General features: G+C 40.7%; 1 protein-coding gene across 1 annotated transcript in view; it reads right to left on the reverse strand.

Annotated features, from left to right (window-relative positions):
* Positions 1 to 10,346: 10,346 nt before the first annotated feature.
* THAP1 (THAP domain containing 1) overlaps positions 10,347 to 16,802 on the reverse strand; it is a 7,950-nt gene continuing 1,494 nt past the window's right edge. Inside the window, exons 2-3 of the mRNA XM_017735337.1 lie at positions 16,445 to 16,678; positions 10,347 to 12,389 (exon numbers count right to left, since the gene is read on the reverse strand). Coding sequence (XP_017590826.1) covers positions 11,922 to 12,389; positions 16,445 to 16,678 — 702 coding nt within the window. The 3' untranslated portion in view covers positions 10,347 to 11,921. The remainder of the gene's footprint in view (positions 12,390 to 16,444; positions 16,679 to 16,802) is intronic.

Consider the following 16,802-nt stretch of genomic DNA (forward strand, 5'->3'; position numbering starts at 1 on the left):
TGCTGTCTGGGCTACGATGTCTATCACACGCTTTGTGAGCTCTCTTTGGGAGAGCAGCGTAACGTCTAAAAACTCATGGATGAAAATTCACGCATTTGTGTTTGTGCCCGCCAAGGAACACGCAGCCACTCAGCACAGCAGGCTCAGAATGGGCTGATGGGCACCCTTGAGCAGGCTGCCTGAACTGAACACTTTCAAGTTCACCCAGGCAGTGGTTTCACCAGTGATCAGGCTCTGCGAGTACAGGGACAAGGTTTTGCAGAACAAGAGTCGTTTCAGTGCTTGGTTTCCTGACGCCTTCCTACCGTGAGGAACCCTCCTTTCCATTTCTACCACATGCATGTGAATGCAAACTTGAGACAGAGCTGAGTCCTTGTGCCATCTGACAGTGCGGAGTCCACATAACTGCCTGCTTCACACTGCTCTGTAAAAACCTCCCAGTGCTTCACGGGTAGTGCAGACATGTAGGGACACAGGTCTTTGGGAGGGGCAGAGGCTCTTCACCACTGCACGTGCATTAATATTTCTCATAGGTGGTGCATTGCCTTCTGCATTAGAATCTTCGTTTTCCTGTTTCAGTTCTGACTTTACAGTGAGGTCTCATTTAGGAGTGTCTTGAGGCGCTGTGATCACTTTCTGAGTTTTGGTGACAATATCTATCTTAGCATATGACAGTTTTCAAACCCATTTGTTCTGAATTAATAATAGTAAAAAAGGTCCGGCTCAGCTCAGCCATTTTCTCAGATTTTCTTTCCATTTCATCAACCTCATCTCTGCTTTCATAAATGCCCCTCAGAGATCAAATTTTACCTGCAGCATCATGGACTTGCTGTTCAGATGTCAGTGCTTGGAAGATATCAGGGGTAAGCAAACAACTAGCAAGGATCAAGACTTTGCAAGATGTGAAAGCAAAATCTGTTTTAAAGACAGCTGCTTCAGGAATGACAGAGGAACTTGGTTCATGCCTAACTGGATCAGCCTCTCAGTCTCTCATTTTCAATGGTTACACCTGCTGTCTGAAAGCCTTTATCCCAACACACGCAGTGCTCTATGACAAGAGGTTCTGCTTTCTCATTCTGATCTAATACAGGCTTTTTGTCTCCAAGGCAATCATAAAACTCAAAGGGCAATTTCTGCCATGTCCTATGGCCTTGATAAGCTGCATGACTCCTCACGCAGCTTTGTTCATTTCATCCACTTCTCTTTGGAGCTCCAGCACACAGCCAGAAAGGTGGTAGCTGATAAACTTTCTTTTTGGAGCTGCTCTATCTGACGTGGGAGGATGGGGGACTCCCTTGAGGATATCATAGCAAAATCAGATGCTTTGTCAGAAATTGAATGAGTTCTACAAATGCTGTTCCTGCATTTGAGGGCATTTGCTCTTTATGCCCTTTTCCTGAGTCAACAGAGATGGTTGTCCTGTGGGTCCACACAGTCCATACAATTCAAAAGAAGGGGTTTTTTTTAGCTTTAGAAATGTATCTTGACAGAGATCATAATTCTGTACTGTCCCAAAGATGAAAACAATCAAAACTACTAGAAATGTTTGGAAGCCAATACTCTTCTATGTCTTTCTTCATTATTTTACTGTATGCTGTTGTGGTGCTGTTGGAAGCTACTATTTTTATAGAAAATGCAACAGCACTAATTGTCTCAGCCACATTCAGCCTCACAAAACTCAGGGTCCTATGAAGTGCATGCATTTTACTTCAGATCGTCCCTGGCTAAAAAGCAGAAACTGCTCTGGCAGCAGACCAATCAACAGACTAGACCTCACCTCTGTCAAAGTATCATAAAGCCACCTTCTCCATGGGAAATCAGCAGTGGGAGAGTTTGCGAGAGGTTATTCATGTAATACCACCTGCTAACTCCTATCCGTCCTTCTCGAGGGCGTCACAGCAGGGCTCAAGTCAGCCCTCTGCTGTTCTGAAGACTATTTCCTGAGGGCTTCTACTGGGATGTGAGCCTTTTATCCAGAGATGCTTGCTTGCCACGCTGAGTCTTATATCGTTAGGGTTATTGCCAAATACTTTATAAAGAATAATATTTATTCCTTCTAGAGGTTTCTTAAGATTAGATGAAAATGTTTACAGGTAGGAACCAAAGACAGTATATGCTGGACCATCATTTTGAACATCAGTGACATTTTGGGCTTCTATTTTTACTGATTCATAAACAGAGATAGTACACTTAAATGTAGACCTAGAAACCAGCTTTCACATAACTTCCAGAATCTTCTATCCATAATGACTTATTATATGAAGCATTATAGTCCTCTTGAATGTCTACCTATATGCTTAAAATGCCATGTTGTCTACCTCCAGGTATTTGCTCATTATGTTAGAGTTTACAAAGCTGTGCTCATGATTATGTGCAAACAAAACCCAGTCAGATTTCATGCCTAAGAGTACTGAGTGTAGAAGAAATAAAGTCATGTGACATGCATGCATCATAGCCTATATCCATAACAGAACAGTTCTGAGTAATATCAACTAATATCAAGATGAGTGTAAACATAGCATAGTTTAGATACTTTCACAGTTTCTGAATTAACTCAGAGTATTCTTTTCATATAATTTGCAAAAATTAACCTTTGGGCAACATGTAATCATAACACAAGTGATGTGAAAGTAATGTTAGGTAGTAGAATGCTCTGTTATTATTTGGTAATAATTATTTTGTAATTACTTGATATAATTTTGTAATTATTTGGTATAACTCATGGATATATCTTAAAGCTGTGTAAGTTCATCAAATATTTAAAGTTATGAAACAGCAAACTGGAAGGTTTTGAGACCTAAACAGCTGTCTCTACAGGATGACACCTTTGATATTTGTCATTTGTCTTTCTTCTTACAAGCCAGAAAAGCTGAATACAAAACCAAATGTTTACATCTTCACCTCACTGGAAAGCATAATTGATATTACTTACGAAATAAGCAAAAACTAGTTTTGCCCTTTATACCATGTCCGAATATCCTATTTCCTGTAACTGTTTTAATGGCCTGTCTGTGCCTAGTCAGAAGAATTCAGCTGAAGGTATTTAGGTAACTTGGCCTATTAGTAAACCAATGCTGGGTTGGAGTAACTCCCTGAACTGGGAGCAGAGTCCAACAGTTTGTGTATATTAGTAGGAGGAGGAACATACGGCATAACAGTCAAAATGCTCTGCAGACTACTCCTATGGTGCAGGAATAATGGGCTGGGAAGAGGTCCAGCTCTCCAAAAGAAGGCTGATAAGTGTAGGGCCAGTCCCTGGCAAGTCAACGGATGATGGGGCAGTGTGCCAGGAGACAGCTTGCCATGGACCTGATAGAGCTTACAGAACAAATACCACCTCCACTAAACTTCACAAAGGCCCAAAAACACCTTTTAACTGCCTCAGGCCAAACTGGGCTGCTGTCATCCTTCTCCACATTATCATCCTTGTATCTCTTCACTGGGGCAGCTCTTCGCCTTCACTTTCAATGCAAATCAGCCAACAGACCTGATTTCATATGCTTTGTAATGTTTTAAGGCTGTCAGCAAGCCCAGAGAGCTTGATGCATTAATACCAGATGCAAACAACATGATAATCAGCTAAATCAAAAGGAGCAATAAAAGAACTGCAGAGTTTAATTCACAGTTTAATTCCTCTATGGGTAATGGGGATGACTATTTGCATAGGACTGCTACCAGGCACCTCACTCAGTCAGGTAAATAACCACTTACCATTGCAGCTGGATTTTACCTTACCATGATCTGACAGCAGCACAGCAGACTGCCACACTGCAGTCCTGTTGTGGACTGTTGTTTGTGCCACACTGCACACATATGATGTCTTGTTGTGACATCATGAGCAAGCACTTGGCTGCTGAAGCTATACATGACTTCATGACTTTGTTCCAAAAGAACAATGCTGCTTAGTCTTGTCTGAGACAATGAGGCTGCCACAGTAACTCTCTTCTGCACAAAGCTGATGAGAAAATCCATGGTGGACTTCCCAATGATAAAATAACATTTTCAGAAATTCAAAGAAGAAATTCTAGCTCCTTGGGACTCAGCAAAGCTTTACCCAAAATGTTCAGAGTTAGGCTTTTAACATTTCAGCACTAGCAGGTCTTTTACAGTTGATTTTTTTTTTTTGGTGGTGGGGGAGGAGGGAAGCTACATCAGTGGTGAGGACATTGCTCAGAAAACTCTCCTGTCCCCTGGGAATTGCTAAGCTCACTTTTATATCTCTTATGTATAGGAATCAAGAGGCAAGCAGAATAAAAGCAAAACTCAGCTTGAAAGCACAGAGTGAAATCCATTGAAATATTAAGCAAGCTCCTCTTTCCTCAGGCCAAACTCATCCATTAACCCGAAACAGTCTTCAGAGACAGGCTTTTCATTCCAATGCTGTTTCCAACCGCATTTTGCATTTTCATCTCTGTGGCACATTTTATAGTATGAAACAGCAAAATTTACCCATCCATAATAAAAGGTTACTGCCCCACCTTCCAAATTCAATTCCCTGTTCAATTGCTGACAAGCTCTGTAACTGAATAGGTCAGTGTCTCATTATCATGTACAAAACATCAAAAAATGTATTTAAAAACACAGATGTTTAAATTCTGAGAGTATTAGTAGAAAAAAACCCAGATGGATCTTTGTTAAGAGAGAAGAGTGATGCTGTAGAGGAGCAAGGCAAGGCACACAAGAACCAGAGAAAATTATATGCTATTCAGTATTATAAAAGATTTCTAGCAGGGAGAAAAGTCTTACTTCTATACTCATATCTCATCACAGAGATGATGGATTTACTAGGCAGCAAGATTTTGTGGTGATCCTCCTGTGAAAAACAAGCAAGGACAATGTCATCTCCTGTATGTGTAAACTTCTGATTTCTTCTGTGACTGGAGTAAAAGGTGTTGAAGCAGGCTGGGCATTTATTTAGTGTAGGAATCCAGGCAGCATTGGGAACAATACAAGAAAGTACCATTTGCACATATTTATTTAATTTAATTACATCTTATCACTGAAGTCATATACATGTCAATTACCTGGTGGCTATTATTTGAAGCAAAAAATCTAAGTTCTAGCAACCTTAGCAGACAGACCAAGAGGTAAACATCAGTATTGATGGAAGGATGGTGATCACCATAGTGATACTATTAGGTTAAGTAATGTTATTATAAGATTGCTTGTTCATTTAAGATTTATTACATATGTATTTCGATTTTTTTCCAGTTATATGAAAATTTACCATGAGGATATCTTGAGTTTGTCAGCTGATGACAGTATCAAAGAAAGGCAATTCCACTGATGCTATAACTGTGGTTTGTGGGTGTCTATATTTTAAACAGATGATTTCCAAACAAGCAGAGTTCTTTAAGCTGAAACAGCTACATGCACATTCACTTGGGGGAATAGATGTTTCCTATTATACACAACCAAGAGATTTCCATGCTGTAGTATCTGTACTAGAGAACCTGCCCAGTTCCTCACCATGCTGAACACATAAATAAACTCTGAGCAATTGCAGTCCCTTGTCATGCAAAAAGAAAAAAGAACACTAGTAAAAATATTTTCCTGTCTGAACTAAGAAAGAAAGAAATTAAGATAATAACTGAAAGTATATACATACAACAGAATTTGAGGCCATTGTTATATAAATTCTTTTTCAGTCCCTCAACATAACACCACAAATATTCTTCTGACAGCAACTCCTAGAATTCCTCAGATTAAAACCACCACCACAAAATCATTCAATATAACACTGTATCAGCTCAGGACACCTATGGGACAAACCTGCATGATAAAGCTTAAAATAATTAGAAATTGAAACATTTATCAGTAAGGCCATCATCTGTGGCCTGAATTCACATGACTTCCTGTGGGAGCTGCAAGACTCCACCTTGGTGGCTCACAACAAGCTTGGGAATAACTCTCCCTTTAGATTTTCTTTACATGAGGACGCTATTCTGCTGGACCTGACAACATCAGCATCAGTGAAGTGATTAATGAAAAGTCTGATCCTGTCAATACAAAATAAAGAAGAAGAAGAAGAAGAAAAAAGAAAACACACAAAAAGGGCAAGAAATTTGGACTGAGCTGTAAAAGTAGACATCCAAAGCTTCCTTCTCTCAGACCAAGCACCTGTGGTTATTATCAAAAACCTTTAAGTACAGGTGGAAGTCTTGGGATTTCTTAAACTGAGAAAAAATCCCTTCCTGTTAATATAAAAAAAATATCATCCCTTCCTTCTTGAGCCACAGGTACAAGCTGTAAAGCACCTGAAGACAAAAAAGTTCACTTTTTCTGCAAAAGACTTGTGAGATTCCTGAAAAGTATGAGAATGGGTGACTGACCCCTGCAATGGAGGAAGGCCCAGAGGAGATGGGCAAGAATGATATGCTGAAGGAAGAATGTAAGGAAAAACAACGAATTGTCATAAAGATGAAATTATCTCAGCGCAAGAGGGGCTGGATAGAAAACTTTGCTTTAGGAATAGAGCTGCATCATGCAGTCCTAAGATCAAATAAACAGCCTTCCCTGAAACAATTAGTCAAGAGTAATGTTTTCCTAAGCTAACCAGGCCAGCGTGGGAGGGTAGTCTGTATGTGACTGAGCCCAATATAAAGTATAGAAACTACACAACTCAAAAAATCAGCTTAGAAGGCAGTAACTGGCTTGAGCTGGTGTAACATGCATATTTCTTCCCAGTAACTGTGAGGACACAGTGTCATGACAGCAAGCATTTAGAGACCAGTAACAGGAATTTGCACAGTGTATCTGAATTGTGATTCCACTGCATATTGCAGCTGCTATATTGTGATTGTGCTGCAATTCCAGTATATTGCTGTAACATTCTGCTGAATCAAAGTCTGGATACATCTGTGAGAACTTGGTTAGAGAGTACTGGACTATGGATGCAGGCTACTAAATAAGCCCAACACAAAAGACGACACCATTACTGGAAGCAAGACCTCTTCCTTTTTCTGGATTACCTGTTCCAGGTCATTGAATTGAAGAGCTCTCAGTAGAAAGTCACACATCTTTCATAGCCTCAAATACTGGTTCTTCTACAGATGGCTGGTACAGCCTCAGATTCTCCATATTTAATGGTCACATCCAATGAAACCTGAAAGGAAATGAAAAGCCTGCCTGATTTGCTCAAGACCTCCATGAACTTCAAAAAAACAGTCAAACCAAACAAACACTCTACTGACTGGTCTGATAGTGTTTTTCATACTCATCCCTAACTAAAAGACCACTGGAACCAATTAAGAGACAGAGGACAATCACTTTTCAGAAGTTCCTAGAACGTGTGAGCCCAGGCCCTACAATCTATTTGCCCTGTACAATAGGAGGAGGCACCTACAGGAGGATCAATGGCTCATTTTGCACAACGAAAAGCCTGATGCTCAATGCAAAATGAACTCACCCTGGCACGACTGTGGACAGACTTAATTAATAATTTAGTTATGACAATGTAATGTAACTATTCTCAAGAGAGGTACTTGAACCTTTCCTTCTCAGTAACTGATTTAAATGTTTTCTTTAACTTAGGAATATTTAAGACGACTTGTTTCGAGTTAGTCATAGCAGATTAAACAGCAACTTCGCAACACATTTGTTTGCCCATTTTTAAACTCTTTCAGCCTATATGACACTGTAAGGCCTGCCTAATTTTGTGCAATAAAATGCTGCAGTTCTATCAAAGATCTCTATGTAAAGATATAATTTCCATTGAAAGCATTGAACAAGTGCAAAGGGAAATCTCTAAGAGCAATTACTGTCATATTTTTGAGTCAGGTATCCTGTTTTTCTGTTTCTCATTTATAAACAAATCATTATCATGGCAGAGTATGGTAAATAAACTGCTGTGCTTAAAACAGCAGGAGTTACATACCTGAACTTGCAGTCATCAACATGCTTCAGCAGATTGTGTTTTGGTTGTTAAAATTAGACTATAGCTCACCCCCTTCCACCCTGCCAAAGCCACCTGATGAAGGTGTAAGCTGTCAGGAAACAAATAAGCCTATGGACTAAAACCTAAAACAGATCTCAGGAAATAAAGAAAGGAAAAGGGCAACTAGGAATAACTTCCTGGGTCCAGAAAAGCAAGTAGCAGGAGAAGTCCTTAGGAATGTAGTCAGGAACTGTTGAGGTTTTAGTTTTACCCAAGCAACTCTTTTCCTCCCCTGTTTCCTTCATTCAGAGTGGGACTTGCTTTGCACTTTCTTCAGCTGCAAGAGAACTTCTTCATGAGTCACACAGGACACCAAAGCCCTAATTCCTAAGAGAGCTGAAGGAAAATAGAATGTCAGCAAGACAGAAGATTTCTTGGACATTTTGATTTCCTTAATTTGCTGCCACAGTTTTTAATACCATGCCAGTGACAACGTAGACAAGGTGGTAACTGGAAATGCAGGAGTAAACAGAGCAGTGACAAAGAACTCCCTCAGTATGACAAGAAGTAATTCAAGTATTTAGCTATTCAATTTTTTCCCCATAAAACATACTTCTGAGTTTGAAAAGTCCCAGTTAGACAGGGAAATCTAATACTTTGCAGAGGTGTAAGAAGAAAAAAAGCAAACACTACACATAATTCAGATACCCTGCTGCAGCAAAAGGAGAACTGGGGAAACAGGGAGAAGTAAGCCAAAACTTTTTAGAAGTGGCTCCAATTCCTATCTGTTGAAGCATCTGCCCATTTCAAAATAAATCTGTCTATAATTCAAGGATGGGACATTTTTTGCCAATTTTGCTATTTTCTAACTTGCTTGAATTACTCAGTTTATAAAATAGGCTGCAGTGAAACGTATTTAAACAAATGCCAGCTACTGCACACACACTTGAACAACCACATGCCATTCTACAATTCCAACCTCTGCTTTTTAATTCCCAATCACATCTTTTCAGAGACATTTATGAAATTGGTGCTAGTGCAGGTACCATTTGTGGCCAATGCAAACAGTAATTGTTGCAGACCTCTTTAACAGATGATTGCGTGGATGTAACAAATCCCGTAAGAGGAAATTTTAACACATGCTTGGGGAACATATTGTGCTTATTAGCTAGAATTCTTTTCCTAGCCTTGCCAGTAGCAGAGAGCCTTCATCTTCTCTTTCTATACTGCTACCAAACAAGAGAGATTGTGAAAGAGTGGGTAGGGTGCAGTGCAGAAAAGTCAATTGCTAAAAGAAAATCAGTTGTTTCTGTGCCAGTCTTTTTTCTCCACTTCAGAGCTCTGTAGTACCGAGCACCCTCATGGGTCTAATAAATTCCACACCTAGCCCTGACATGACTACATCAGGAGTTAACATGACTTTTTTTTAAAGGAAAAAAAAATAGCTGCTGAAGAAGAAATTCAAGCCTGTTGTCAGAATAGGCTGCACCTCTTCTTAGAAAAATCCTCTGGTAAGAAGAAAGCATGACCATTGGGCAGCAGTCCCCTCCTTAGCATGTTACTTCCAAAACAGTCCAGACAAGGAATAATCAACCCCCTCAACAGAAGAAACATTTATTTGAGTCAGCTGTTAAATCAACTTCACCAACGCAAATAGCTTAAAGAAAAAAGAACTCCACACACCAGCTGTCTATCAGTGTACCTTAAATCTACCTTGCAGACTTAGTTTTGTTGGGCCGCCTTCCTGAAGGGTTATGAAGCTAAAACACCCAAAGGAAAGGCCCAACAAGCACAGCAGCCAAAGCATAAGGTGGGGGGAAACAGGGAACCTTGGCCAAGGTGGAAGGAAATGGTGCTGAACATCAAGAGTAGGATTCAGAAGCAGCTGACATAATGCTCATCGCACCCAGAGGAGAGGATTTACTTCTCCTCATGCCCCGCTTTTGGCCGTGTCTTTAACTTGTATCAGGCGCGGTACTATTGGCCTCCACTGCCTCTCCACTATGAGCCAAACCTGCTGCTTTAGTGAGCTGAAGTGCCCCACAGAAGGGTGCAACCAGCACCAGAACTGGAGGACATAAGAAGGGTGGCAGCAGGAGTACGAGTACACAACCAAGTGGGGGGGGCAGACACAGGTGGCAAGGGGTGTGGTACTGCAGCAATCCACTGTGCCTCAGGAAGTCACACTTGAAATTCCTGAAGAGTAAGAGAGGGTATTCTGCAGAGAAAACAGACACAATCTGCTATCTGGTCACACATGCCAACAGCATAGCAACAGTTTTTTAAACGTCTTTTCCTTGTCACTTTTGAATTTTACCAATTTTAAACACAAAGTGTAACAGCAACAAGACTTGGGAACCCAACATCTAAACAAGGAAACCAGTAGAAAATAAAAATGCAAAATGTCAAGACAATTTTGGCAAAATCCTGGGAAAAGAGAAGAGAGGGCAATTAAAAATCTAACACAACATTTGCTTTTCAAATTTTTAATTAGGTATAATAAACGTACACAAAAGGAAGCATCAGCATTTTTGTTCATTTTAAGTGTATGATACGGTAGGGAAAATAGACACATGGCATGAGTGAGGTCAGAAGTATCAAGACTGGTTTGAAACATTTCAAAATGTCATGCTAACGGGATATTAAGGGAAGCTTTTAAAGCCATCATGAACAAGGCTTGTTTAACATCAGAGCTAGAACCCACATTGCATAAAAGTTTGACACAGACTTCAATTTTCTTCATGTCTTGTATATCCAGGAATTTCAGCTGTGAAGCCTAAATTAGGGTTAGCCATTTTCTCTCATTTTGAATGAGTTCATTGACGAAATAAATTATTAGACGGTAAGTGCAAACTGCTGCACTGCTTTGTCATGCTTAATCTATTACTAGAAAGAGTCTTAATAAGGCTGAGTAAGAGGCAGCAGCATTTGAGATATTATAAACCAGTCTAGCACCAAGCAACTCCAAAGTCTAGTTCCCTATTTGCCCTTTGGTGGATGCCCTTTGGGGAGTGAAAAAAGGAAAGAAATAAAACCACTGCATACTGCAAAGCCATAAATATCTGATTCCCTGGATAAAGAAAAAACTTACTTCATTTCCTGAAGCTACACATGGTCGACATGTGTTATTGACACATGAAATTATGCAAAATAATTTCAAAACCAAGGACGACACTTGACCAGTTTCAGTGTTTATGAGTAGACGACCCTACAACACACTGAACTGTGTATTACCAGTATACTTTTGCAAGCAGTCACTGTAACAGTACATTGTCTTATTGACCCTGCCAACAGTGCAGTAACATACGCGTTCAGTTCAGCCCTGCACTTCAGGACTATTTTTAAGTGCCCTCAAAACAAAAGACGCTTCTACGGCTCTCGTTAGCTATGCTAATGAATTCTTCTCATCACCCTCAAAACACACATGTGGCAAACAGTTACTCCAAAAGAAGAGGTTCATTTACATACCTCACCCAAAGGGATCCAGGAATTAGACTTTTTGCAGTGCTTCAAATGCATAGCAAACTGAAGTTGGAAGTTTTCCCAGACTGAAATGTGCATCTTATCTATCTTTCTGCAGCACTTGCAGATGTTAGCTGACCTAATTCTGTTCTTTCTAAAATCAGTGAAAACTACTTACTGGGGATTACCAAAGCCAACATTAGAAGTCTTGACAAAGCACTAGGTGTACAACCACCCAAATTTCACTCTCAGCCAGATTCGGTTCCCATCCCCTGTAAGTATAAGACAGACATCATTAAAAAAAAAGTAAATTTCTTTGTGTCTTCAATCTTGCATCTTTTCCTTCTGGAAGCAATTCAGATTTTGTAAATTAATTGCATATTCTAATTCTGAGATGCTTGCATCTTCAATATATTAAAAGTGTATCAAACTGAAATGACAATGAAGAAAAAATATCTTATTTGTATGACTGCTTAATTACTGTTATAGAATTCTAGAGAGTCTTACATACAGAATTAGAAAGAATTTAGTTTTTAAACTAAATTTCTTGGCCTACCAAAGTGAAAACAGATGTTCTTGACTTCTAGGCAGGTACTTCTACGATTTCAAAATAGTCATTAGGCAGAATCACATAGCCTTTTCCTGCCAATATGTCTTTTTCTTTCTGAAACTGAACAATTTCTCTCAGTTTTTCAATCTGTCTTTCCTGACGCCGGCATCGCTGTTGCGCTGTCTTGAGCTTCTTCCGCAGTTTTTCAACTTGTTCCTCCAGCTGTTGAATTCTTTTTCGCTGATGAACTGTATCCTCTACGGTATAGTTATGATCACAAAAAACAGCAAGATTGCTGGGGGTCTGGAGAGGGGGCATCAATAATCCAATACTTGGATCTACAAATCTGGCATCTATTTGAGACAAGTGAAAAGAAGGAGTTGATGGAGATGGTGCCAGTACTGGAGCTGCTGGTGGTGGTGGTGGTGGTGGAGGCGGTGGTGGCGGTGGCAGTGGAGGAGCTGGCAGTGGATCTTCTGGCTGCTCTGCAAATTCCTCAGACTAGAAAGAACAAGACAAAAATGTACATTTAATGCTTAACATTGTTTACAACTCAACTCCCGTATAATAACCCCAGAACAAACTGAATAACCAGGTTTTAAATTAATAAAATAAATTTCAAAGCCAAGATTTCAAAAACTGGCAAACATTTCCGGGCCTGCTTTGTCTGGCTTCTCAACTGGACATATTTTAAAGCAGCTTCATTTTAAGGTCTCTTTGAAACTCAAGCCCTTAATGTCTAAACACTTCTTTTGATGAGCAGATTTTTGAAATCTATATCCACAATTACCTAAGAAGCAAGAACACAGGCTGCAATTCCATAAAACAGAGTTCAGATGACCTAGTAACTCATCACTGCCATCCCCATTCCCCTTTGGCCCTCCTTCTTTCTGCTGTGTCACATCACTATGTAATTGAGCCTATCAGCTAACTTAATCAAAAACACATCAGAAGCAGACAATCTTCTGCTGAGGTAGAATAAGGGTCAACTACTGAGCAGGCTGATAGGCTGGCAGCACGGAGAGATAGACACAGCAACACCAGTCTTCTCAATAACTGGAAGGGACTCTGTCACTGGCTCTGGGCTGCAGCATAAGGGCTTGGTTGCAAGAGACATCACGAACCAAAATAAACAGCTCTTCAACAGCAAAGCTGCCCTCTCATCTTTGGTATTTACTCTTTGCTCAAACATAGTTGCTAAAATGACAGAAAGCTATTCAATCTCCCACTATCACTGCATATATTTTCTGTCCATTACTAAATGTCAAAGCAATGCAACACAAAGTATGACCTACACCTGCCCTGATATGTGGAAGAAGTGAGAATCATGGATTCATAGAATGGTTTGGGTTGGAACGGACCCTAAAGATCATCCCGTGTCAACACCCCTCTGTCATGGGCAGGGACACCTTTCACTAGACCAGGATGCTCAGAGCCCCATCCAACCTGACCTTGAACACTTCTGGGGACGGAGCATTCACAGTTTCTCTGGGCAACCTGTTCCAGTGCCTCACCACCCTCACAGTAGAGAATTTTTACCTAATATCTAATTTGAACCTGCCCTCTTGCAGTTTAAGGCCATTCTCCCTTGGCCTGTCACTATCTGCCCTTGTAAAAAAGTCCCTTTCCAGCCTTCTCGTAGGTCTTTTTTAGGTACTGGAAATTTGTTATGAGGTTTCCACACCTTCTCTTCCCCAGGCTGAACATCTCCAATTTTTTCAGCCTGTGTCTCTAAGAGGGGTGCTCCATCCTCTGATCATCTTCCTGGCCTTCTCTGGACTCACTCCAACAGGTCCCTGTCCTTCCTGTGCTGGGACCCCAGAGCTGGATGCAGTGTTCCAGGTGGGGTCTCACCAGAGCAGAGCAGAGGGGCAGAATCCCCTCCCTCCCCTGCTGCCCACGCTGCTTTGGATCCAGCCCAGGACTGGCCTTGTGGGCTGTGAGCTCACACTGCCAGGTTATGTTAAGAAACAGGACTGCATAGCTGGCAGATGGAATGGACAGGGGAGAAGCACAGTTCTGCCTTTTGGCAGCAGCAAAATATCAGTTGGCTCAACTCCACTGCAGGGTTTCTTTTGCAGATAAAACTGCATGTTTTATCACATTGCTCTTAATAGGTCCACTTGTACAGTTCAGGACAACACAGATCGCAAACCACTTGAGTATAGGCCAGAGCATAGAATCAGATTCTTTCTTCGCCAAAGGAATCCAGTATAATTCAGAAATGCTTCTGTGCACACGTTGATTGAAAAAGCACTGTTGAAAAAAAAGAGCTTGCAAATTGCCTGTTAAAAAGAAAGCTTAAAACATTCTCAGTAAAAGAGGCACTGAAACAATTTTCTACCTACCCACCAGTTGCCAACACTATTAGTACGAAGAAAAGCATAAGGACTGGGAAAATGTTGATTTGAAGAACAGCCAACAGTCCTCACCATCAGAACATCAAGCTCATCAGATCTGAAGGTCATATCATTAAGTTCCTTGGCTTAACATGCAAACAAGATAGTATTATATGTTTGGGTGTCTAACTGTCCCTCATACAAACTACAACTTGGCAGACAATAACTGAAAAGGCAGTTTAGTGATTAGTATTGAAGGCAAGTGGTGATTGGCATTAAAGGGAAATTTAATATGCACTCAAAAGTAACTGATCACATGAAAATACAAAACCAGCCAACTATCAGTCTTATTTCTCAGTTATAAAAAACTGCTGCTGTTAGCCTATTCACATATGAATATCCTAAAGAACTTGACCCTTTCAGCTGTCACTATCAAATTTTTCTACAAAAAAATAAACCCTACAAGGCAAAGATAAAGCCAGCAAAAAGAAACTCATTCTTGCTGGAAACAAAAGCAAAAATCAGATCACTGCTGGACTGCTGAATACACAGAGACTATTTGAAGCTACAGAGCATACGCTACCTCTATATACAAATTACTATTGTCACAACGTATCACAGAGAACAGATCTTTGGTATCACTGTGACATCACCAGTGACTTCTAATTACTTCTTCCAGGCAATAAATACTTCTCCTAACACATAAGTAAAGAAAAATATACCAAATTACATTGTGCAAAAGAAAAAAATAATTTTCAAAATTTTTCAAAATACAAAATTCACTGTATTTCAAAATCAGTGTGGATTCAACTTCAAAACAACCACTACTATTCTTTGTTATTACATTGTTACCTGAAGATATGTGGCAGCTTATTCAAAAGTGCCACGAGACAAAGAAGAATAGAACTAAATCCTTCAGAATTAAAAGGCACTCACTCTTCTGTGTTTTTGTAGATCCAGGTATGACAGTGAAATTGGGAACGTGGCTCACTACTAATCCTGCTGCACCAACAGTACTTTTGCAGACTACCCTATACACCCATTCAGCTTTCAGACTGTAAAAAAATTTGCAAGTATTTTACACACAATGAAGAAAATGTGTATTAGACAGATAAGCAAGGAAGTGTAATCAAACAAAAAACACAGCCATATTTCCCTGTAAATTGTCCATCTCCTTATTTTTACATTGTTTATATTCTCTTATCTGTTACTAGTCACTTTTCATTTTTCAAATGCATTGCCTTTTTATTTCTGCAGCAATCCAATATTGTATATAAATAGAAAAATTGAACAAGAAAAATCTGAATTTTCCTCTGTGAACTTCATCCCATTTCAATCTTTTGCTCCCTAGACCTATTGTATCTATCACTGTCTCCTTTACCACTTTCTCTATGGGACAGCGATGAGAGAGCAGATATTTTATATCCTTTAAAGGAGTTAAAAATCAACCTTTTCCATTCTTGTCTTGAAGTTATTACATCAAGGAGGAAGAACTTGCAAGTGAGTTGCATCTCACAGTAAATTGCTCTAGTGGCACAGCGAAGGAAAGAATACCTCACACAGAAAACTCTACCATCAGAAGTCAGGGACCAGTCTGGCTTTTGAACACAAGGTCAAGGCAAGACAGAGGTGGTCTCAGGACAGACAGACAGCAGGTGCAGGTAAGGTTCTGCCGCTCACTTTTAACTTTGCAAAGCCAGAGGGCCTCCTCTTAAGAGGACAGTGAAGTTTCAGTTAACATCCACCATCTCTTCAAGGCTAGCAGTAGCCATCAGCCATGGGAAGAGAATAATGCCATTTGCAAGCATTAATGAAGGCTCTCTCAGACTCCAAATATGCAGGAAATGCTGTAGAACAGCTCAACTACAGGGCAGTATCTTCTTACTTTGCTGCCATTCCATTTAATTCAGCACATGGATGCTGAATTAAACGGACACATGAGCAGGTCAGAGCCAGAGTCTGCCTGTACAACACTGTGCACTCCAAAGTCTCGGACAGCCTCACAGAAAACAAGAAAAGCTGTTAGAGGTGTTTCAGTCACCACAGCCTTCCTAGTGACCCCACGTACACACCCTCAGCACCCTGCCAGCCTTCATCCTTCCCAGACTGTATCCGTCCCAGACTGCACCCTCTCCCTGCTCGCTGCCCTGCAACGCTGCAACCAGTGACACGCACAACGCGTTGCGGCACCTGCAGCCATGGGTGCTTTCGGTTTACCTTTTCACCGGGTTCAGTGTAACAAAATATTGTGGGCACAGCATTCTCTTTTAGGAGCTTGTTATTGCACTCCCTCTTAAAGCAATCGGGGGTAAAGTGTTCTGAGCAAATGCTGCTGTACTTGGTCGGCTTGAAGTTTTTCCTCTTAACAGCAGCTTCCCACTTCTTGCAAAGATCGGGTCTTGTAAGAGGAAACCTGCAAGTAAGAGGTACTTTCAGCTTTTCTGGAAAGCGTTATAACCCGGGGGCTCATGGCCAGAGCCAAACCCCTCCTGCCCCCCAGTAGGGGGTGGTCTCAGCCCGCTCTCGCTCTGAAACAGGCAGCTCAGAGAGATCCCGTCCCTTGGCTTTCCCCAGG

Source organism: Corvus brachyrhynchos, unplaced genomic scaffold (assembly GCF_000691975.1).
Source record: "Corvus brachyrhynchos isolate BGI_N302 unplaced genomic scaffold, ASM69197v1 scaffold22, whole genome shotgun sequence".
NCBI lineage: Eukaryota > Metazoa > Chordata > Aves > Passeriformes > Corvidae > Corvus > Corvus brachyrhynchos.